The sequence below is a fragment of the Grampus griseus genome (genome assembly GCF_964374135.1).
Source record: "Grampus griseus genome assembly, chromosome: 17".
In the NCBI taxonomy this organism is placed as follows: domain Eukaryota; kingdom Metazoa; phylum Chordata; class Mammalia; order Artiodactyla; family Delphinidae; genus Grampus; species Grampus griseus.
In genome coordinates, this window is record NC_139011.1 from 36,170,584 (window position 1) to 36,193,417 (window position 22,834).

Here is a 22,834-nt window from a genome sequence, read left to right on the forward strand (position 1 = left end):
TGCCTAAGAATCACAAGAAATATTTTAAAATTTAGATTCCCAACCCCTGGACTCTAAGATTTCCAAGTGATTCTGATGCAAATATTCCAAGAACTACTGTTTGAGAAATATTTAGAGTGTCACTGTAAAGTTCTCAGTAATAGGAACTTCTCTAATCTGAATTTTGGAAACCAGGGTACCTTTTAGGGCAGCGTTCTTTTAGATTCATTCATTCAACATTTGCTAAGCACCTACCAACCTATGCCAGACTCTGAATATACATCTGTGTTGGCTCACTCTCAAAACAGTGACACGTTGGAAAAGACACATGCTATTACAAATAGGTTGTTAAACTCAACATGTGGAGTCATCTCTTGGCTGTTGTGACATGACTGATTTCCAGGAGATGGCACCAGACCACTTCTCTGGCTATCCCATTTCTATTGGCGTGGTCTTAATGTGTGTGACTTACCCAGTAAGTAAATATAAAGGTGTCCCTAATATTTGAAAATAGCTTTATTATCCTTTTCTATCAATATAGATGAGATCATTATACTTATGGGAAGAAAGGAGTTCTATACATAGAAGGTAAGATAAGGAACTTATGAAGTAACACCAGGCATTTTACAAGAACTACATAATCCTACAACCCTGAGTGGTAGGAAGGTATCCCTCCTCATTTTGCAGATGAGGAATCTAAAGTCTTCAAGGTTATACAGCTCCTGAGTATCAATTAAATCCTGAGTTGGGATTTAATTCTAGGTTTATCTAATGCCAAAGTCTATGCACTAAAGCAGTTTTCCAGAAAAAAAGAAGGGGCAGCTCTGTCTCCTGCTGCTTTTTCACTGATCTTTATTAATTAACCTTCAACCATCTCTTTTATTTGATTTTTGGCAAAAGGTATCAAAACTGATAAACTTGACGAAATGCATTGTATTCTGGAGACAGATTTCGCACTAACAGACGTCTCTCGTGTGGGGAATTGAGAGAGGCAGCAGCCCATGACTTCCACATCAGTCCTTAGGGGTCCTTTTGGTCTGGGTGGTGCCAACTGGCTAATAGAGTAAAACAAATTCCTAATGAACCCGCTTTGCTTCATCCTGTTTCTAGATAGCAAACCCATGAAATAATAGAAAGGCAAGTATAATAAACTATCTTTGAACTCACTCTAATGTAAGTTTTGCTATAACTCATGATTAATCTTGATATCTTGCTTATGAAGGAGGTACTCTCTGTATATGCCTAAATAGATTAGCGCTCATTCTGGGCAATTCAGAAGTATAATAGCCAGTTTAGATTCGGTATTATAGCTGCCCTTACAGCTTTGCTTCTTCACCTTTCAGTTTCACCTCCTTTGCCCACAAATCTCAGCAAAAGGGCAAAACCAATGCAGTCACCACTTCTCAGCGTTTCATACTATACAATATTCTGTTGTGTTCTTATTTGGGCTTCAGTATAAATAAAGGGATTAGCTTTAGGTGAGACTATCTCTAAAAAATTTCTTTAGGCTACAAGAGTGTAACACAATTCTATGACTAAGAAAAGGCTTCTGGGGCTTCCCTGGTGGCGCAGTGGTTGAGAGTCCGCTTGCCGATGCAGGGGACGCAGGTTCGTGCCCTTGTCCGGGAGGATCCCACATACCGCGGAGCGGCTGGGCTCCTGAGCCATGGCCACTGAGCCTGCGCGTCCGGAGCCTGTGCTCCGCAACGGGAGAGGCCACAACAGTGAGAGGCCCGCGTACCACAAAAAAAAAAAAAAAGCCTTCTGGATTTGATCCAGGTGGTTGAGAGCAGTTTCAATAGTGATGGGAGGTAGAAGCCAAATTTTTTTCAAAACAGGAAATTTGGGAGGTGGGGAAAATGGAGAAAATTATCTATTTTTGAAAACAGGATGGTGTAGAAAAGGATGGAAGCTTGGATGTTGAAAGAGGGACTCTTCTTTAGGTGGGAATAGTTGAGTCAGTTTGTAGGCTGAGAGTGGGGGCAGTAATAGAAAGGGACATATTGCAGATGCAAAAGAGGTGTTATTCTTGGGGGTGGGATCAAGGATCAGCATTAGGAAGGAGAGGAATACTGCTTTCTGGGAGAGAGAAGGAGCAGGGAACATTTGGTCATAAGCCAAGAGGAAGGGAAGCCGATTGGAGCAGTCATATGGGATGGCCTCAGTTATTTCTGCTAAGGTCAGGAGGCTGAGGGCAGCCAGGGCAGTGGACCATGGGATCATGTGGTAGCAACTGCAGAGGGTGGACATTAACTGATGGGCCATAGTCAGGAGAATCCTAGACTCAGGTTCTATACAGAGGGAGCTTTCATATTGTCCATGAACCAGAAATAATGATAGTCTCTTGTGTCGTGTATAGCTTAAAAGGTATTTTCATAGGTTATTCCACAACAAACATGATTGTCAGCGAGACGGTATCTACTAATCATTTAAAAATATGCAAACTTAATGATTATGATTTGCTCAGGTATATTGTCATGTATAGTTTTCAGAGCCTGTGTATTTTTTTTTCTCTCCTTTTCTGTTTTACTATTTTGTCCTTCACTTCTAGTCTAGAAACTGCTTAAAAAGGTCCCTAAGGCATGAGTTTAAACTTTGATGATAAATCACCCTCACTCTAATAGAGAATTACTTTGACACTTTTCTACTTCTGGATGCATGATTTACAGCAACCCATCAGATATAACAAGTGCAAACATCCTGCTGAAATAATTTAATATATGTACCCTAACATATAATGATAAAGTTAGCAATGCTTCTCATTCATTCCATGCAGATTTATTGAGTCCCTACTGTGTCAGGCATTTTGCTGATCAAGGTAGGGAACAGAACTAAACGAGACATTTTCTGTCATAAGACAAGTCAACTCAGAACACCGCAGCAGTGCTTAGAGCTATGATAGAGCTGTGCACATGGCACCACGAGGAAACAAAGACAGATCATCTAACTCAGCCAAGGGAGGTGAGGAAAACCCTCTGGATTTTAAAATCCATTTGAACTGGATTTTAAAAGATGACTAAGAATTCACTCTTGTGGGTTTTTCTGGAGGGAAGAAGGAAGAGAGAAGAGCATCGGGAGCAGGGAAACATTCCGTGTGAAAGCAGTCAGTGTTTTTTTGTTTTGTTTTTTAATTTATTTTATTTACTTATTTTTGGCTGCGTTGGGTCTTTGTTACTGCATGTGGGCAGTAGTTGCGGCGAGCGGGGGCTACTCTTCGTTGTGGTGCGCAGGCTTCTCATTGTGGTGGCTTCTCTTGCTGTGGAGCACGGGCTCTAGGCGCGTGGGCTTCAGTAATTGTGGCACGTGGGCTCAGTAGTTGTGGCTCGCGGGTTCAATAGTTGCGGTGCACGGGCTTAGTTGCTCTGCGGCATGTGGGATCTTCCCGGACCGGGGCTTGAACCAGTGTCCCCTGCATTGGCAGGTGGATTCTTAACCACTGTGCCACCAGGGAAGCCCTGAAAGCAGACAGTGTTGAGTGAGTGCGCCATACTCGGTAATGAAACAAGTTGCCTGGATGAAGTATTGGATGTGGAGTTTGAGAGAGCAAGGAAAGTCTAGGATGAAGCCAAAGTTCCTGGCCGAGGCCAGTGTATGAATGCTGGTAACTTTCACTAAACAAGTGAAGCCTAAGTTTGAGGGAACAGAGTTTAGTTTGGGGGACATTACATTTGTAGTAATGAGACATCCAGGTGGAGATGAACCATTTGAAGTTGGCTTTACAGACCAGGAACTCATGGAAGATTTAAGGACTTAAGGTGGAAGAGATACAGAAACAGACTGTGAGAGGTTAAGTCTTTGGATATAATTACAAACAATCCAAAATCTCAGTGGCCCAACACAAAAAAGCTTCTTTCCTCTTTAGGCTCTCCGTCCAGGGCAGATTAGCAGGCCTCTGCTTCAGGCCCACACTCAAAGCACCAGGCTGTTGGAGGGGTCATCATCTTGTGACCCACTAACTGGAACATGAGGCCGCCTCAGTCACTGCAGCGAGGGAAAAGGCTGTGTGAGGGCTTTGTGCCAGCTCGTGCATACTCTGGCCCAGAAGTGACGGACAGCTTTTACCTGTACCCCAGCGGTCCCCAACTTTCTTGGCACCAGGGACCCGTTTCGTGGAAGACAGTTTTTCCACCGACGGGGGTGGTTCGGCGGTAACGTGAGCGAACGGAGAGGATGAGCCAGGCGTGCTGAGTGTGAGTGACGGGGATCGGTGGGGAGCGGCAGTGAAGCCTCACTCGCTCGCCCGCCGCTCACCTCCTGCTGTGCAGCCCGGTTCCTACCAGGCGCGGACCACCACGGGTCCGCGGCCCAGGGGTTGGGGACCCCTGCTCTACCCTATTGGCAGAAGAGGTCACCTGGCTCCAGCCAATCACAAAGAGGCTGAAAAGTACCGTTTTGGGTATGCCCAGAAGGGGAAGAAAACCAGGTACTGGTTAAGAGTGGTAATGCCTGACTAGGAAAAGAACTATTTGTATAATTAAAACTCTGATATCACTACCATTTCATGTGCAGCATGCAGCTATATCCAATTCTAATTCCTTCAGGCTTTATCACACAAAGCTTAGGCTCCACTAGTACTAAGGTGAAATGCAGTTCCCCAAACAGGTCCAGATATTTCACCCTCTCATTCAACACGCACCATCACTATGCGTCTTGATGCCTTTGTGTCTCCTCTGCCTGGCACATCGTTTTCTCGCATCCAAATGGCAAACTCGAGCTGCAACATTAACTCCTTGAAACCTTTCCTAACCTTCTCACAGCAGGGCTGGGCACTCCTCTTGCCCTGCATAATCACTCTAAATACCTCTATTGGGGTACCAAAGTTGGTAAATTTACATATCTATTGCCTCTACTAAGCTGTAATTCTTAAAGGCCAGGCACCTTACTCATTATTCCATTCATATATTTAAAATTTTCCTTTACACAGCACAGTGCATATGAGTTCAAAAGAAAGACTGCCCAGGTTTGAATCTTGGACTGGCCATTTGCTGCATTTGTAATCCTTGTTAATTCATAAGGATTTAATTTAACTTAAATTTTCTGTTTTTAATTTTCTCTGTGCCATGGTTTCCTCATCTGTAACAGAGTTGTTATTAGGATTAAACTAGACAATGTATGATAAACTAGGCACAGTGCCTGGCACAAAGTGAAGCTAAAAAAAATATCACCTGCAATTATTTTTACATTGAAATATATTTGACATATAACATTGTATAAGTTTACGGTGTACTACATGTTACTTGATACATTTCTATACTACAGTATGATTGCTGTGGTACTGCTAGCTAGCACCTTTATCACATCACATAATTATCATTTCTTCTTTGTGGTGGGACTAATTAAGGTCTAGTCTCTTAGCAAGTTTGATGTTTATAATACAATATTGTTATCTATAATCACTGCGCTGTGTTAGATCTCCAGGACTTATTTATCTACTAGTTGTTAGTTTGGACCCTTAAACAACATCTATTCCCCCACCCCTAACCCCCTGACATGCACCATTTTACACTGTTTTTATGAATTCAGCTTTAAGATTCCACATATAGGTGGTATCACACAGTATTTGTCTCTGACTTATGTCACTTAGTATAATACCCTCAAGGTCCATCCACGTTGTCACAAATGACAGGATTTCCTTCATTCTCATAGCTGAATGATATTCCTTTGAGTATATATATTCCATATCTTCTTTATCTATTCATCAGTTGATGGGCACTTTAAAGTATCAGGTCTTATAAGTCCTTGATCTATTTTTAGTTAATTTTTCTGAGTGGTATAAGAGGAGTCCAATTTCTTTTTTCTGCATTTGTTTACCCAGTTTTCCCAATACCATTTGTTGAAGAGACTACCCTTTCCCCATTGGGTGTTTATGGTTCCCTTGTCTAATATTAGTTGGCATATATGTGGAGGTTTAATTCTGGGGTCTCTATTCTGTTCCATTGGTCTGTGTCTATTTTTATGCCAGTACCATACTGTTTTAATTATTGTGGTTTATTGTATAGTTTGAAGTCAGAAAGTGTGATGCCTCCAGCTTTGCTCTTCTCTCTCATAATTGCTTTGGTTATAGGGGTCTTTTGTGGCTCCATACAAATTTTTAGGATTTCTTTTTCTATTTCTGTCAAAAATGCCATTTGAATTTTGATAGGGATTGCACTGAATCTATAGATGGCTTTGGGTAATATGGACATTTTAACAATATTAATTATTCCAATTCATGAGTGTGGGGTATCTTTCCATTTGTTTGAGTCATCTTTGATTTCCTTTTTTTAAAATTAATTTATTTTGGGCTGTGTTGGGTCTTTGTTGCTGTGCACAGGTTTTATTGAGTTGCAGTGAGCAGGGGCTACTCTTCGTTGTGGTGCGCAGGCTTCTCATTGCGGTGGCCTCTCTTGTTGCAGAACATGGGCTCTAGGCTCAGTAGTTGTGGCTCGCGGGCTCTAGAGCACAGGCTCAGTAGTTGTGGCACATGGGCTTAGTTGCTCCACAGCATGTGGGATCTTCCCGGACCAGGGCTCGAACCCGTGTCCCCTGCAGGTGGATTCTCAACCACTGCGCCACCAGGGAAGCCCATCATCTTTGATTTCTTTAAACAAAGTCTTGTAGTTTTCGTTGTACAGATCCTTCATTTCCTTGAGTAAATTTATTCCTGGTATTTTGCTTTTGATGCTATTGTGAGTGGGATAGTTTTATTTTTCAGGTGTTTCATTGTTAGTGTACAGAAATGCAACTGATCTCTGTATGATGATTTTGTATCCTGCAAATTTACTAAATTTGTTGATTAGTTCTAAGAGTTTTTTTGGTTGAAACTTTGGGATTTTCTATATGGTCGTCCCTTGGTATCTGTGGGGGACTGGTTTCTGGAATCCCCACCAATACCAAAATTCACAGATGCACAAGTCCCTTATATAAACCTCTCATGGATTCTAAATCTGTAGATTCAGTCAACCCCAGAATTCAAGCCATGGATACAGAGGGCTGACTGTATATAAAATCATATCGTCTATCTGCAAATAATGAAGATTTTACTTCTTCCTTTCCTATTTGGATGCCTTTTCTTTGTCTTGCCTAGTTGCTCTAGTGAGAACTAATGATACTAGTATTGAATAAGAATTGTGAGAGAGTGTGCATCCTTGTTCCTTAGAGGAAAAGCTTTCAATTTTTCACTCTTGAGTATGTTTGCTGTGGGCTTGTCACGTATGGCCTATATTATGTTGAGGTTATGTTTCTTCCATATCCAATCTGTTGCAGGTTTTTATCATGAAAGGATGTTGCATTTTGCTATATGCTTTTTTCTGCATCTATTGAGATCATCATGTGATTTATTTCTTTCATTCTGTTAATATGGTATATTAGATTTATTAACTCACATGTGTTGAACCATTCTTGTATCCCAAGGATAAATCCCACTTAGTCATGTATTTAGTTGTTCCTACGTTGAGCCCATACATCTTTATGATTGTTATAAATTCTTGCTTACTGACCCCCTTTATCATTACATAATGACTTTCTTTGCTTCTTGTTATTGTTTTTGGCTTAAGGTCTATTTTGTCTGATATTAGTATGGTTATCCCCACTTTTTGTGGTTTCCACTTGCATGGAATATCTTCTTCCATCCCTTCATTTTGAGCCTGTGTGTCTTTAAAGCTGAAGTGAGTCTCCTGAAGGAAACATATAGTTGGGTCTTGTTTTTTTAATCAATCCAGCCACTCTGTGCCTTTTAACTGAATTCAATCCATACATTCAGAGTAATTATTGATATGTACGGACTTACTATTGCCATCTTATTGATTGCTTTCTGGTTTCTATTTCCATTGTTTCTTTCCCCTTTGTTTTTGTTTTTTCCTTATGTTTCTTTTTCCTTTTGTTTCATCTTGGTAAACTGGTGATTTTCCATGGTGATATGCTGTTTTCCCTTTCTGAAATCTTTCATGAATCTGCCCTATACTTTTGCTTTGTGGTTACCATGAGGCTTAGCTAAAACAGCTCATAGATGAAACAGTCCATTTTACACTGACAGCACCTTCATTCACCTATGAAGACTCCTCCCTTCACTAGCCCCCCTTTTACATTTTTGATGTCACAATCTATCTTTTTATGTTGTATATTTAATTATAGTAGCTATAGTTACTTTTAATACTCTTTTCTTTTAACCTTTATCTGTAATTGGTGGCTAATACACCGTCTTATTATAGAATTAGAATTTTCTAAATTTGAGCATGTATTTTTCACCTTTACAGGTATAAAGGTGTTTTCATGTCATTGATGAGCCTCTTTTCATGTCAGCTTGAAGAACTCCTTTCAACATTTCTTGCAAGGCAGGTCTAATGGTGAGAAACTCCCTCAGCTTTTGTTTGTCTTGAGAAAGTCTTTATTTTTCCTTCATATCTGAAGAATAACTTTGCTAGATAGAATATTCTTGGCTGGGAGTTTTTAATCTTTCAATGCTCTGAATATGTAATCCCACTCTCTCCTAGCCTGCAGGGGTTTTGGTGAGAAACCTGTTGATAGCCCAATGGATGTACCTTCGTAGGTTACACTTTTTTTTCCCCCCTGGCTGCCTTTAGAACTCTTTATCTTTGATTTTTGGTAGTTTCATTACAACGTGTCTTGGAGAAGGTATTTTCACATTTAGATAACAGGGTGATCTATTAGCTTTGTGAATTTGGATGTCCAAGTCTCCCCAGATTTGGGAAGTTTTCAGCTATTATTTAAGTAAACTTTCTGTCTCCTTCTCCCTCTGGATCCCCAATTCTTCTAGTATTGATATTTGCTCTCTGTCTCAAGTCCCATAGAGCATGCATGCTTTCTTTGCTCTTTTTTATTCTGATTTATTTCAAAATTCTCATCCCCTAAGTCATTTATTCTGTCTTCCATCTGCTCTGAGCTACTGCAGAGGCTCTCCAGTGCATTCTTCATCTCATTCACCAGAATTTCTGTTTAGTTCTTTTTTGTTATTTTTTGGTAAAGAGTTAATTTTGTTCACGTATTTTCCTTCCTATTGTCATGAAGCTGTCTTTCTGAGTTTTCTTGTAGCTCACCTCAGAACAGCTTCTTCAGAAGAGTTTCTTCAGAACAGCTATTCTGATCTCTTTATCAGCTACATCAGAGTATTCTGTCGCTTTGAGCTCGATTGTTGGAGGATTACTGGTATCTTTTGGAGGTGACATATTTTGATTTTTCATGTTCCTTGTATTTTTGTGTTGCTGTTTTTGCATTTGAAGTAGCAGGCACCTCCTTAAATCTTTACTGGTTGCCTTCAGTTGGGATACTAATCATTGGTGTTGCTATATGAGGGGTTTCCTCAGTTTCTGAATGGGTAGACCCGCTCCACTCTTCTTGTTCTGCCTTGTGGCAGAATCCTTAACCTTTTATGTTTCTCCTTATTCTTAGAATTCATCAGACCGGCTGCTGGAAACCTCTCTTTTGTCTTCCAGAAGGTGGTGTTATAGCTCCAGTTGCAATTTCTCCCTTACCCACAGACCCTGGTCCATCCTTCTGAGAATACTCCAACTACTGCGCCTGCTCTCACTGCTGCAGCACTCAGGAGCATGCAGAAGGATCTGGTCACAGAATGGCAGGAGGTGTGGGTTTAGCACTTGGGGTGTTGGGGATGCCCACGGACCCAGTGGGGAGATCCCTAAGTAGGGTACTCCCAGAGGCTTGTGGGCAGACTTCCTGCTGAAGTCCTGAAGCTGTCTGCAGGAACTGTGCTCCTTTAATGCCCTTGATGTTCTTATCTGCTTCCTTCACTTTCTCTTCCCTTCCTTCAGTCATGGAGGTCCTCCCTCAGGACTCCGGCTGGGGAGAAACAAGTTTCTCCAGGTGTGAACCCAACAGTTGGGACAGCCCGGCACTTGCTCACTGCTTACCACCTCCTCCACGGGAGAGGCTGCCCCATGCAGCTAGTACTGGGTATGTAACTGTCAACAAAAGAGAACGTTTCCTTTTTATGTTTCTACTGTAAAGTTACTAACACACTCCATCATGTACTTGCACAGAAACTTAGTATCATTCAAAAGGAGAAGACTGTTTTGTTCATTTGCTTGAAGACTAGAGTTAAATACCCATCACAGCAGATTTTCATTTATGAGCTTAGGAAAGAATAGTTTTTTTAAAAAATGGCACAGTTTGAAACCATTTACCCACAATACTTTAAATATTCTTTAATTATTAAATATTAGATAATAATGGATATGGTAATAATGAATGTGATAGTCATCTTTCGTCTGCTCTTCTAAAGAGCAAGAAAATGCTTCAGAAGAAGAAACCTGACTAAAGACTACAGGAATAAATGACAGCACACTGATAGAGACCTGAAGGTTTTATCGTAAGAAACACCTTTACTCTGACCCAGTTAACAAGGGAGCCCTCAATATAAAGAGTTCTTCACTTTCCCTTTTGCAGGAAGGGAATAAATATGATTATGCTTAAAGGAGGGGGGAAAAAAAGAAAAAAAGAGGGAGAAGTCATTTAAAATGTTTGGGGGAAGTGTGGGAGTGACAATTCAAATAGAAATGCAGGCTTAGTTGCTTTTATATTGTGGTTGTTTCGTTATTGCTTATATAAGCAACACATAAGGGAAACTTGCCTTTAAAAATCTAGTAAAAAGTAGTAGAATTTCAGGCAATTTTTGTTCTTAATTATTAGGTAATGCTTCCATATTAGAAAAAAATAAGTTCCTCTTATAGCTCTAAATTAATAATCACAATTTATTTAATAATCATTTCATATTATAGACTTAAGTGTTACATTTCATCTTAGAGGCCTGTAATCCACAAGTAGTATAAAATGGGATTTATATATATCTTAGCAGGAAATAAAAGTGATGTAATAATCACTTAATGATTTTCACTTTTAAAAATGAACTGTAAAGAAATACATTTCTATCAAACTTAACAGGACTCCTTCATACCCAAAGAAGTGTAATTTAACTCAAAATTTTAACAAGTCAGTTATTAAAAGAAAATGTATAATATAAATTAAAATGCATCTTAACGAGTTCCAGATATACTTATTATTAAATATAAAGATGTTAGCTCTGGTACATAAGAAAATATTTACAACTAATAAAAAGCAGATTGTAGAATATATGTGTTCTATGTATAAAAATAAGTAAAATAGTTTATAGTCCAGACCAAGGGATCTTTTCTAAGCCAGGTTTTATCCATGCAACTCTATTACAATACCATCTCATTAGCATTACTGGGACACATATATGCATGGAAGAAATCTAACAATAATCTTTATTTAAAGCTCATACTGCCTTTTGAGGGCCTGCACGTCTTCTAAAGTAAAATGTTTGTTTGGTGTGTCTGAGAGGTCATCAAAGAGCTGTTTAATCTGCTCCTTTTGGCCCTTGCTAATCAGTGTCAACATCATCTGAAAGAAGGAGAAAAATTATATTAGCATACAAACTGGCATTTTAAAGTTGTTATAAAAACCCTAAAAAAATCAATCTCCATGAATAACATAGTTTGACACTTACTTTAAACCTTTCTGCTTTACTCAGATATAAAAGATGCTGATATACCAAAGAAGGATCTTTATCAATAAGATTATTTTTCAGAGACTGGATGAGGAGCAGGAATGTATCCCCTTCAAGTTTGTTGCTCAACAACACTGGCAAGTCTTTCGGTTCAGTGATGGCTAACAGGTGTGCACAGGCTTCTTTATCTTTCCTAGTACTGACTGCGTTTATAACCTGGCCAAATTCGTAGGCATTGTTAGGTTTGGGGATTGGTAGTTTCTCATAGAATTCTCGTGGCCCGTTGCTTGTGTCCCCCGTCTCAGAAGCATGGGAGTCAGTGGAGACGTCCTCCGAGGTCCTTTCAGGCTCCTCTTTCTGGCCTTCATTCACCTTCAGGGGGAGACAGATTACACTGTGACACAACGGCCACTGCACACACCCCAAGTTACCTTCATTAAAACGGGAAGGGGGCTTCCCTGGTGGCGCAGTGGTTGAGACTCCACCTGCCGATGCAGGGGACACGGGTTCGTGCCCCGGTCCGGGAGGATCCCACATGCCGCGGAGCAGCTAGGCCTGTGAACCATGGCCACTGAGCCTGCACGTCCGGAGCCTGTGCTCCGCAGCAGGAGAGGCCACAACAGTGAGAGGCCCACGTACTGCAAAAAAAAAAAAAAAAAAAAAAAAAAAAACGGGAAGGAACTGAAAAACACAAGTGGACTGTAGTTTAGTCGTTCTAAGTGAAAAATATATAACTTGTAATAATCATAAAATCTTTTTTTTTAGGAAGAGAACTTTTAAAGTATCCATTCATAAAAGCATTCATTTTTAAAGTTTAAAAAAAATTTTGACACTGAGAATATGACAGTGAAATTTTATAATTTTCCACAAGTAAAAGCTGCTGCATGGAAGAAGACCTGTAACAGCTTTATATCTCTTCTTCATGATAAATTTTACATTTACTTGTTTCGTTACATTTGATAGAGAAGTCAACTTACATTTTTCACTTCTCTTAAAACAGCTTTTTCCTTCCCTCCTTAGAGGGAAAAAACTCCCTAGCTTCTTTCACATATTAGCCTCTAACTCTTAGTAGAAATGTAAGATGATAGGTAGCTGATATAGTATTCATGAATACACAGGAATCCAAGAGCTGACATTCTTCACTAAAGGCAAAACAAAAGGCTACAGCACAACGCATTGAGTTGTCTGAAATCACAAAGGTAGGTCTGATTCTAGGGTAGTCCAGGACCCCTAATGAGGCCGGTCTTGTTTACAAGTTTACTAAAAAAGTCTAAATCAATCACGAACCCTCTATGGGGTGTGGCGTGCAGGACCACTGAAATTGAATCAGTCCTGTAGGGTTCCCTGGGTCGACCAGGAAGCAAAGCTCAGCGGCCACAGGCTGGCAGGGCAACCTGGAGTGGAAGCAATAAAACCACAGGCCAGGTGGTACCAGGGGAGGGGAGCACAGAAAGGAAGAATGCAGACACCCAAGGGTCCTTGGACCCAAGCTGGGAAATGCAATGGCTAATTGTCACAACAAAAGAAAAATCTTGTCATTAATTTGTTAAAATGTCTTCATTGATCATCAGAATAAAAACATGAAAATTTTTAAAGTCATAGGAATATGACCTCAGAATCCCATATGAGTATAGGATCTCCAAAAGAGTACTTTCAGAGATAATCAAATACACATACCTCTTCAATCTCAATTTTCCTTCTCTCCTTTTCTTTGTTGAATAATGCTGCATTCTCCTGAACATTCAGGGTTCTGGTTACCTCCTCCAGTTCCATTTTTGCCTCAATAATATTTGGGTCTAGTAGGAGAACTTTATGGAGATCGTTTAAACTTTTCTGATAATTCTGAAAGCAGGAAGGCAGAGAAAATAATTTTCATACATAAAAGGAGAAGGGGCACAGATGAGCCCAGGTGGGAGTGAAATTGGTGAGATGAGTACACAAGAGTGTGTGTAGTGGGTTCCATTAGTACCACAGTAGTAAAGTTAGGCCTATGAGATAAGTCTTGGGCTAAAATATTGTAGCCCACAACACAGTGGCCATCCTCTACAGAAGAGTGAGCACGGAATCTGGGGTTAGAAGGCAAATTAAGTTCTGTACCACCACAGCTTTCATAGTCCCTGGCACACACAGGCATTTGTGGTCTGCTGAATGAATAGATGAAAGAGCGAACAGACTCACATCAGCACCTACTAGTAATGAAAGCTTGAGCAAGATCCCACTTCAGCTTTCTGAGCTTCAGTTCTCTCATCTTGAAAGTAAGGATGAAAAGAGATTCTACTCTAGTTTTCACGAGGTTGTGCCGAGTAATCAGCTCATTAATAAAATAACATGGGAGTGGCTTAGCCTTAGAAAGAGCTGGGCCAGTGTTAGCTGTTACCATGATGCCCTGTTCTGTAACACCCTTCTGGTTGCCTACTGCTCAAACAGCCTAGAGTCAACCATTATTCCTCCATAAAGAGTCAGGCAATACACTGGAGAGGTTGAGGGGAAGGAGAAGGGATCTACGCTTAACCAGACACTGCACAGAACCTGCTGGCAGAGACGGACACCGCAGAATCACAGTCTGCTGTGACAAGCCACATTCTAGAACTACAGACTAGACCCGTGTTTTGATTAAGCCAAAATTAATTCTGTGAGGAGGCCAGGAATTCCAATGACGTGTCACCTCTCAAGTACTCACGACATATAATAACAGCATGCACTGGACGCTGAAGCACAGGTAAAATAAGCTGGTGGTTACGTGACACTCCTGGGGGACGAGCTGTAATGCCGCGGCCCTTCCCACTCCACCCAGCAACATACTAGAGCAAGAGTGATGTGTTTAAAAGGGATAACCTTAAACCTGCTCTAACGTATTTTTTAAAAAGGTAAATTATTTACAAACTGTAGTACATCAGCGCTATTAACAACAATCTCCACATAGCACTTTGCCACAACAGCACAGTTGGAAAACCTGCTACAAAAGGCAAATGACACTGTATTTCCATCCTAGGTGTTCCAGGCACGGAATCATACTGAAAGGCAAGAAGGGGGGGCAGCGGGGCAAGCTGAGGGAGTAATAATAGCTAACTCTTACCCGTCTCAACATTTTGCAAGTATTCTTATTTTAGTCCCACAATAGCCCTATAAATACTGTTACTGTCCCCATTTAAAGATGAGGAAACTGAGGCATAGAAAGATAATCTTTGAGATGATGCAAGCAGCAATGAGCAGAAGGTGAATGATAAGACAGTTGTGGAGCTCAAGTGAGAGGCCTGAAAATGGAGATTTGTGAGCTGCAGCCTTGGAAATAGAAGGCCACCGGCAAGGAGTTGACATGACTATTTTTTCATCCATTCAAGGAACAACTGTGCCTAAAGACCAATCTGTCTGGTTGGAAGAAACCTAAGAAAGCAAGAAATACACTTTGATAAATGTTAAACAGAGGCAGGCAAGTGTGAAGAGAGGGCCCGACAGCAGGAGGCACGGGGATGGCCATGGAGCAGGGAGGCGGTGGCAGAGGAGGGGCCGGGGTGCCGGGTCAACACAGCATCAGACCAGATCCGGCCCCTCCGTGGGCCGGGGCTAGGACACCATGAGGGAAAGGACAGCCGGGGCCCTGGCCCTCGTGGAAGCTTACGTCTTATGAGGGGAAACAGTAAGAAAACAAGTGAACAAATGAATAAATAAAGTAAGCGTGCACTGTCATTTATGCAATTAAGAGAAGCAAGGATGGAGACGGATGCTAACGAGGGGAAAGAGTCTCCTTTGACACGGGTGTCAGAGAACAAAGGACCTGAAGGGAAGCCAGCCATGCAGAGTGGGGGGCAGAGCAGAGCTCACACAGAGAGAAAAGTGCGGCTCCAGCAAAAACGAGGACGTTAAAAGTTGCTAATGACCTTATCAGGCCTCAAAAAAAAAAAAAAGGTAAAGTATAATCACGTGTTAGTGATAACATTTACTATTAATAAATGTGCTTAAACTCCAATAACAGCAATTATTTCAGACGATATTACTGTTTTTGATACTTTTGGCCTGATAGCATCCCCGGTTGGCTGTGAATTCCCTAAGGCAGGCACTATGTCTTACCACCTCTATGCTCCCAAGGCCTAGCACGTGAGTGGCACTCGACAGAAGATATAAATTGTAAGTAAAAGCAAAATGTTCAATTATCTTTTCTTATGAAGAACATTAAGGAAAGCCCTATATTTTTCAAACCTGGCACACAGAAAAAATAAAAATAAAGCAAGCTAGAAAACGAACAAAATATCTGAGAAAGCACAGGCAGGGCCCCAGCTCCCTGTGAGCCTCTGTGCCACTTCCTCACCAGTCACACAGAGGAAGCCAATCCAGGTGTGAGTTCTGATGCGTTTTATAAGCAGTGGTAGCCTTTGAAGATCCTGAAATTAAATTCACTTGGCACATAAACTACAGGGTATACAGATCAAGTTATAAGAAGTCAAACCAGGAAAGATGCCAGCCTCATACTCCAGTGGGATAGCATTACTAAAAATTGGGATTATCTTTCTGCATCATAATACAATTTCTAGAATTCATTCCAAGCAAGTATAAAATTCCGGTCTTTCATTAGGTACAACTTCTGACTTTGAATCAAGTAAACAAGTTCAAAGAGTCAGGCAGCCAGTATGGGATAAACCTGTTCTAAGGGTCTGGATATAAACTCATGAGTCATGCAGATCATGAGTACCTCACGGACCCAAATCCATCAAGTTCAAAAACAGTTGAGTAAATTTTCAAGAAGCCTCTTTTAATTCATGGTGCCACACACCACCTAGGAAATCTTTACATGAGGTTTACAAATGAGTATGTTGCTAACAAAAGAAAGGGGAGGGGACTGGTCAGGTCGCCTGGGCCCTGGGAATACAGTGAACACACTGTGAATACAGGACACAGTGCAGCTGTGGAGCTGCTGGGCTGGTGAGTGGGGCATCCACATGCTGGGAGGGTGACGCAGCCCAGTTCCATGGGGACAGAAGCTCCTGCGCTCAAGACATTTCTGGACCTCGTCCTACACACCTCTTCACTTGCCTGTTCATCTGTGTGCTATATAACAAACTTAGAAGGGCGGGGGAGGGGAGGAAAGGGAGGGCAGCTGCATGGCCCCCCTGGTCAGGGGTAGAGGTGTGGCTCCACTGCAGCCTGAGGGGATCTAGGACCTAGAAAAGCCTGAGCACTCAGTGCACACAGGTCGTACTCATTTGATACAGGACACAAAAACATGACCACCCTCTCTCAACAAAACCTAGGTTTTATGGAATATATTTTTAGATATTTCCCTGTCAGTGATGGGCAGGGAATTACAGGAACTCTCTCAAACTCAATAAGGTCAACACTCCTCCCTCAATCTCTCCCTCCTGCTGTACACCCTCCCGTATCACACTGTACTGCTCAGCCACCTGAGACAGAAACCTGTACTTATCCAAAGAAAACGAAAACACTAACTTGAAAAGATACTCCCATGCTCACTGCAGCATTATTTACAATAGCAACCTAAGTGTCCAACAGTGAATGGAGAGAAAGTAAATGTGGTATATCTACACAATGGAATATTATTTAGCCATAAAAAAGAAGGAAGTTCCGCCATTTGTGACAACATGATGGACTTTGAAGGCATCATGCTAAGTAAAATTAGTCATACAGAGAAAGACAATTACCTTATGATCTCACTTACATGTGGAATCCAAAAAACCCAAAAAAACCCACCACCAACAAAAAAACCCACCACCTGAACTCACAGAAACATCAAGAACAGAATGGTGGTTTCCAGAGGCAAGGTGGGAGTTGGGGTGTGGAGGATGGGTGGGAAAGGTTGAAGACCCTCAAAAGGTACAAAATTCCAGTTATAAAATAAGTCATGGAGATGTAAACAGCATGGTGATTCGAGATAGTAATCGTGTATTGTATATTGGAGAGTCTCTAAGAGAATAAATCTTAAAAGTTCTCGTCACACACAAAAAATTTGTAACTATGTGTGGTGAACTACACATATTGTGATCATTTCACAGTATATACAAATACCAAATCACTATGTTGTACACCTGATACTGATATAAAATGTCAATTATATCTCAGTTAAAAAAAACTTTAAAGAGGAAAAAAAAAGTCAATGACCTGTACACTGACAATGTGTGAATTTCATTGTATTAAACCTTAATCAACTTGATTCTTTAAAAATACCATTTCAGGAAATGCCATTTCCCAGTATGTTCTGATTTTTCCTTGTCATGTTATTTTCTACAAATGTGAACATTCACTCAAGTTTTCCACACAGAAGAATCATCATAAAGAAAAATGTAATTATACAATACTTTCCTTGAAAATAATGGTGTGGTTTTCTTAGAGAAGAATGCCATCCTATAGCCTCACACTGACCACCGGCCAGTTTACAGCCCAAATCACAACAAACTTCCCAGCCTCTGCCATGTCTCTACCAACGTCCATGGGGTGAACACATTCTCCGTCTGATACCTCCCTCCCACCCTACAGACAACCCCAGTCCCCTGCTAGAGGAATCCAGTGGCGGTGATGATGGCCTTCAGTAATTCAAACAAACCTTCCTGTCCTTTAAAGTGGACCTATTATAACTAACAACACTCCTTAGAAAATCAGGAAATAAATCATCGTTTTTGAGCTGGAAGGAATCTTAGAAATTATCTAGCTCCACATTATAGTCCGGGGAAATCTGAGGCACCTTCCAAGGTTTTGGGACTGCTGAGTACAGAACTGGGATTAAATCCCAGGATAATGTCACTGCCATTCCTTGAGCCCACAATTTATGTTCATGAAAACCACATGATCTGTTCAGAGCTGACATTTATATATTAAAACGAAGATTTCCTCACCTTGAGTCCTTTGTAAGCAAGAGCTCGTCTATAGCATGCCTTCACATTCCCGAGATCTATCTGAAGCGCCTGGTCACAGTCCTGCTTTGCCTCTTCAAACTGGCCCAGCTTCAAGTAACAGAGGGCTCTGGTATGTAATGGAACTCAGCATTATGGAAGTAAAAACAACATATCTATAAACTTGGACAACTAACAGAAATCAGAAAATAGATAAATAAGTCCGTTTCTATACCACAGCTGCTGCAATTGAAACCTAACATTTTCCTCCAATTATGGCATTTTCTTGCAATACTTGAAATTAGGGCCCTGGGGATACAACCGCAATCAAAACAGTCCCGGCCCTCAAGGAGGCTGCAGTCTAGGGGAAGAGACAGTCAAAAGAAGCAAACACAATAAAATCTGTAGAGGATGCTCTGGTAGCACACAGCTGAGACTCTCATCACATTTGGTGGAGCTGAAGCAAGGGGAGGAATAGTCAGGGAAGACTTCCCAGAAGAAGTGACGTTTAAGTTGAAGCCCAGAGTACAAATTGAGAATTATCCAGTGCGAAGGCACTGGGCTGAGATTTAATATGTAGGGAGGGCACAGCACGTGCAAAGTCCTACGGTGACAGAGAACACGGTGCTCTTGATGGACTAAGAAAAGAGCGCTATGGTGGTGATGAGGCTGGGAAGAGTGGGAGGCCAGATCAGAAAGGTCCCGGCAGGAGGCTGAGCTTTATCCCAAGGTTAATGGTAGTCCAGTAATGGGTTTGTAAGCAGAGGCTGATCTGTTCACCATGTTTTAGGAAGATCGCTCCAGCTGCAGCATGGAGAATCAGAGGGAACATGACTGTGCGGGGATACCTGGGAGGGCACTGCAGACGTCCAGGGAGAGCCGGTGTCAGCCAGAGGAGGGGCTGACGGTGAGGGTGGACAGAAAGGCTCACGCCCAAGAGGAATTTAGAAGGTAGGACATCTGAGCTGCTGACAGACTGGAGAGGGAGGCGTGGGTCAGGGATGATAACCCACCATGAGTGCACAAGGGAGGGAGGTGCTCAGGTCCGGGGCTCAGAGACAAAGATTTGGGGGACATAATTGGAAGGTGGTAAATGGAGCTGGGGAGAGGATTAAATGGCCCAGAGAACATTAGAGCAGACAAGGGATCTATGCCTTTAGAAGCCCGAGAACACCAGGGAAAGAAAAAAGAAAAGTGAGAAGGGGAGAGCCAGGCAAGTGAGCTGTCTGCACCGCAGCCAAGAGGAGAGGTGGTCTCCAGGAAAAACTGAGTGGCCAGTGATGCCCAAGGCCACCGAGGCTGAACAGGAGAAGGGCAGAAAAGTACCTGTTGGGTTCAGTGACAGAATCTTTCACAAAAAAGGCTGCCAAAAGAGGAAAACATGTACAAAAACAAAGCAGTGAGAGATTAAGTTTAAAAGCTTTTTCTGAAATGGCTAGGAGAACCCATGCTGAGCCCCTATTCTTTAGGAACCATACCTTATTCTTCCTTGTCACTGCAGACTCCATCTACACCCTAAAAATCCCCAAATCACCATATTCTAGGTTAACTATCTTTCTTACCATGTGTTAAACATGGCACCTGAGCAGCATTCTGGAAAAATCTGCCCATTCCTACTACACATTAGAAGATGCTGGGCCCTTCCCTTAGCACTTCAAGAGAAAAGGGGCCCTTAAGACACTAGTTTGAAAGCAGCTGATTCCTGCTCCCACTCTGGAGGACCGCGCTGAGGCCTCCTCACGAGCCGCGGCGAGGCCACACACCACGGAGAATCAAAGCAGCACCAGCCAGGGCAGCCATGGCCACGCGGGAACCTAACGCAGTCCACGTCAGACCTCCCAGCTCCGAGACACATCATGTTTTCAATCTCTCCGATAGCCCCACCTCTTTAAAAAACACTCATTTAAAACAATTTGCTATATAGAGTCTCAGAATCATGGGAATAAACTTTGGCAAGTAATTTATCTATAATTTTTTCATCAAAACTATGAACATAAGAAATATAGAAAGTTACAAAGAACTTGCCTGTTTGTATAAATGGCACATTCCTTGTTAATTTTTAAGCATTCACTGTATTTACTAAGGGCATCTTTATAGTTTTTGTCCTTTACACATTGATTTCCTTCTTCTTTAAGGGTTTTAAACATTTCTTCATCTATGGGACACACACAAAAAAGAGCAAGTATTCATATAAGCACCTTTACAAAACTGTAAGTTAAGTGACCACAAACCATACAGAGCTGAAGTCTAAATGGAACAAAACGTTGTATACAAATTAAAAAGATAAATTGGCTATAAGTAAAAATGATTATACAATTATGACACTATTTTTTCAAATTAGAAAATAAAATACAAGTGATTCTATCCTTCTATCCATATTGGCACGCCTTCTTTTCTCTGCTGGAGATAGAAATATCTAGTGTTTGGTGTAGTAACTATTTCATGAAAAGTGAACAAACAAACCCATTAAAGCCTGAATTAGACACCTTCCAACAGTCCGAGTTTCCTTGGAATCACACCTCCTCCACTCTCTGCTTCTAAGGTTTAAGTAAAGCAAATCCCACCCTAGCCCTACCTTTCGGAGTAATCTTTGTTTTACTAACCAGCACACTATGTTCCCTTGGCCACAATAATCTAATTGGTCAGGAATGGACCTATGAGAGCCAATGAGCTACAATAAGATTTTAGTGGCAGCTTCTGGTAAGGTAATTCTTGCTCTTTGCCGTAGAACATGAGGATAAAAGGAGGAGCTATTTTGCCATCGTGCGATGCAAGGGGAGAATCTGTCTGAGAATGGGGCCAACAGAGCAAGAGAGAGGCCAAGACAGACAGCTAACGAATAACCTCTGAGTGCCGAATCCAGTCATCCCTGCAGCTATCCTACTTGTGGCCTTTTCCACAAGGGGTGCCAATAAACAACCTCTTTTGCTTAAGACATTAATGGTTGGGTTTTCTGTTATCTGCGATCAGAGTCCCAACTATTACTATTGCCTATTATCTTGCAGTGAGCATGGCTGACTCCTCACTCAGGATCCATTTCCTTCTTCCTAAGGGTACCTCAACATTCATTCAGCTATCACTCCTCTCCTACTCAGCCCATGTGTCCAGGGGAAGCTGACCCCACTGATCGGGAACTCATGGCATGGCATTTCTTCATTACAGGGAGGGGTTCAGCAATGGGCACATGACCCATTAGAATAAATACCAACAGAGCTCAGCCAACAGAATAACAGGCTAAAAAAGCTGGGTCTTTGGGGCAACATATCTCCTCATTCTTAAATTAATGCCACCAAAAGCAATGGTGCCTCTCTCCTTTTGGACATTGATATGTGCAGACATGAAGTCTAAAACCGCTACATTTCTATTATTTCTGGCCAGAGCCTGAGCCCTGACAAGTTGTGCCTGATTTTAGAGCCTGTCTGGGCCCTTTCAGTTACTTGAGCCAAAACTATTCCTTACAGTTATAAGTCAACAGATATTCTGTTACTTGCAACCAAAGTTTTCTAACATACATAAAATGTTAAAATTTAAAGTTTTAAATCTATGTAATAACTTTACTCTATGGAGTATCTTGATATAAAATAAAATTGCATAACAATTTTAAAATATGCCTTTAAATTCTGTGATCTAAAAATCTTGATAGATGTACTGAATTTATAGTATAAACTTGGAATGTAAAAAATAATCTTATTTGTCCCTCTGCACAAATGGCATGACATATTAACTTTTCATCCTTTATTTCAAATTACAGAATATTTCTGCCTAATGGTTCATGTTTCAAAAGAACTCACACTATGTGGCCAAATGACAGTCCCCATAAATCTTGGTACATCTAAGCTCTAAAACAGAATATTACAGAGGATTTTTTTTCTTCCAAGTTGCTGAAAAACTTTCCTCAAGCTTTTCTTCCTACATTGTTTTTAAGCCTTTGGTATCCAGTCTCACTAATAATTAGTACACAAATATGAACAGAAAGAGCTGATTATTCTTGTGCTTATGATTCACTATCACATATCTATAGTATGGTTAGTATATGCAAGTTATTAGTAATGAATAGCTACCCTTTACTGAGTAAACGCTTTGTGCCAGGCCCCATTCATAATGGATTCTAGAAGCTAGAGATCTCCATGTTTTCCCCAGGACTGCTGAACCATCTAAAAGCCTTGGCAGAAGTTCCCGGCATCTTCCTTCTAGGCAATGAAAAGGGTGAGCCATTGGGACATCATGGCTCAGCACGTCTGCAAGATGAAGCTCGACACAGACACACATGGGGTTGCTAAGCAGGCAGGAGAAATGGAGCCTCAGCCAGCTTTCAAGCAGAAGGCAAGCGTGAAGCCACATTAAACACTCTGCACAAAGTTCTGAGATAAGCACTGTGAGGATGTATGTATGGATGTGAACAACTACGATACAAGGCAGAAGGAGGTACTGCTAGATATATGTTGTAGGGCTTTTTTTTTTTTTTAAACCTATAGTTTATTTTATAAGAAAATTAGGATTAAATTACAAGGATCCATGTGACCCCAACTTCTGT

General features: G+C 41.3%; 1 protein-coding gene across 1 annotated transcript in view; it reads right to left on the reverse strand.

Moving 5' to 3' along the window:
- Positions 1-10,248: 10,248 nt before the first annotated feature.
- Positions 10,249-22,834, reverse strand: part of SPAG1 (sperm associated antigen 1) — a 98,946-nt gene continuing 86,360 nt past the window's right edge. Inside the window, exons 14-18 of the mRNA XM_082674824.1 lie at positions 20,326-20,455; positions 18,304-18,430; positions 13,139-13,303; positions 11,462-11,833; positions 10,249-11,355 (exon numbers count right to left, since the gene is read on the reverse strand). Coding sequence (XP_082530950.1) covers positions 11,224-11,355; positions 11,462-11,833; positions 13,139-13,303; positions 18,304-18,430; positions 20,326-20,455 — 926 coding nt within the window. The 3' untranslated portion in view covers positions 10,249-11,223. The remainder of the gene's footprint in view (positions 11,356-11,461; positions 11,834-13,138; positions 13,304-18,303; positions 18,431-20,325; positions 20,456-22,834) is intronic.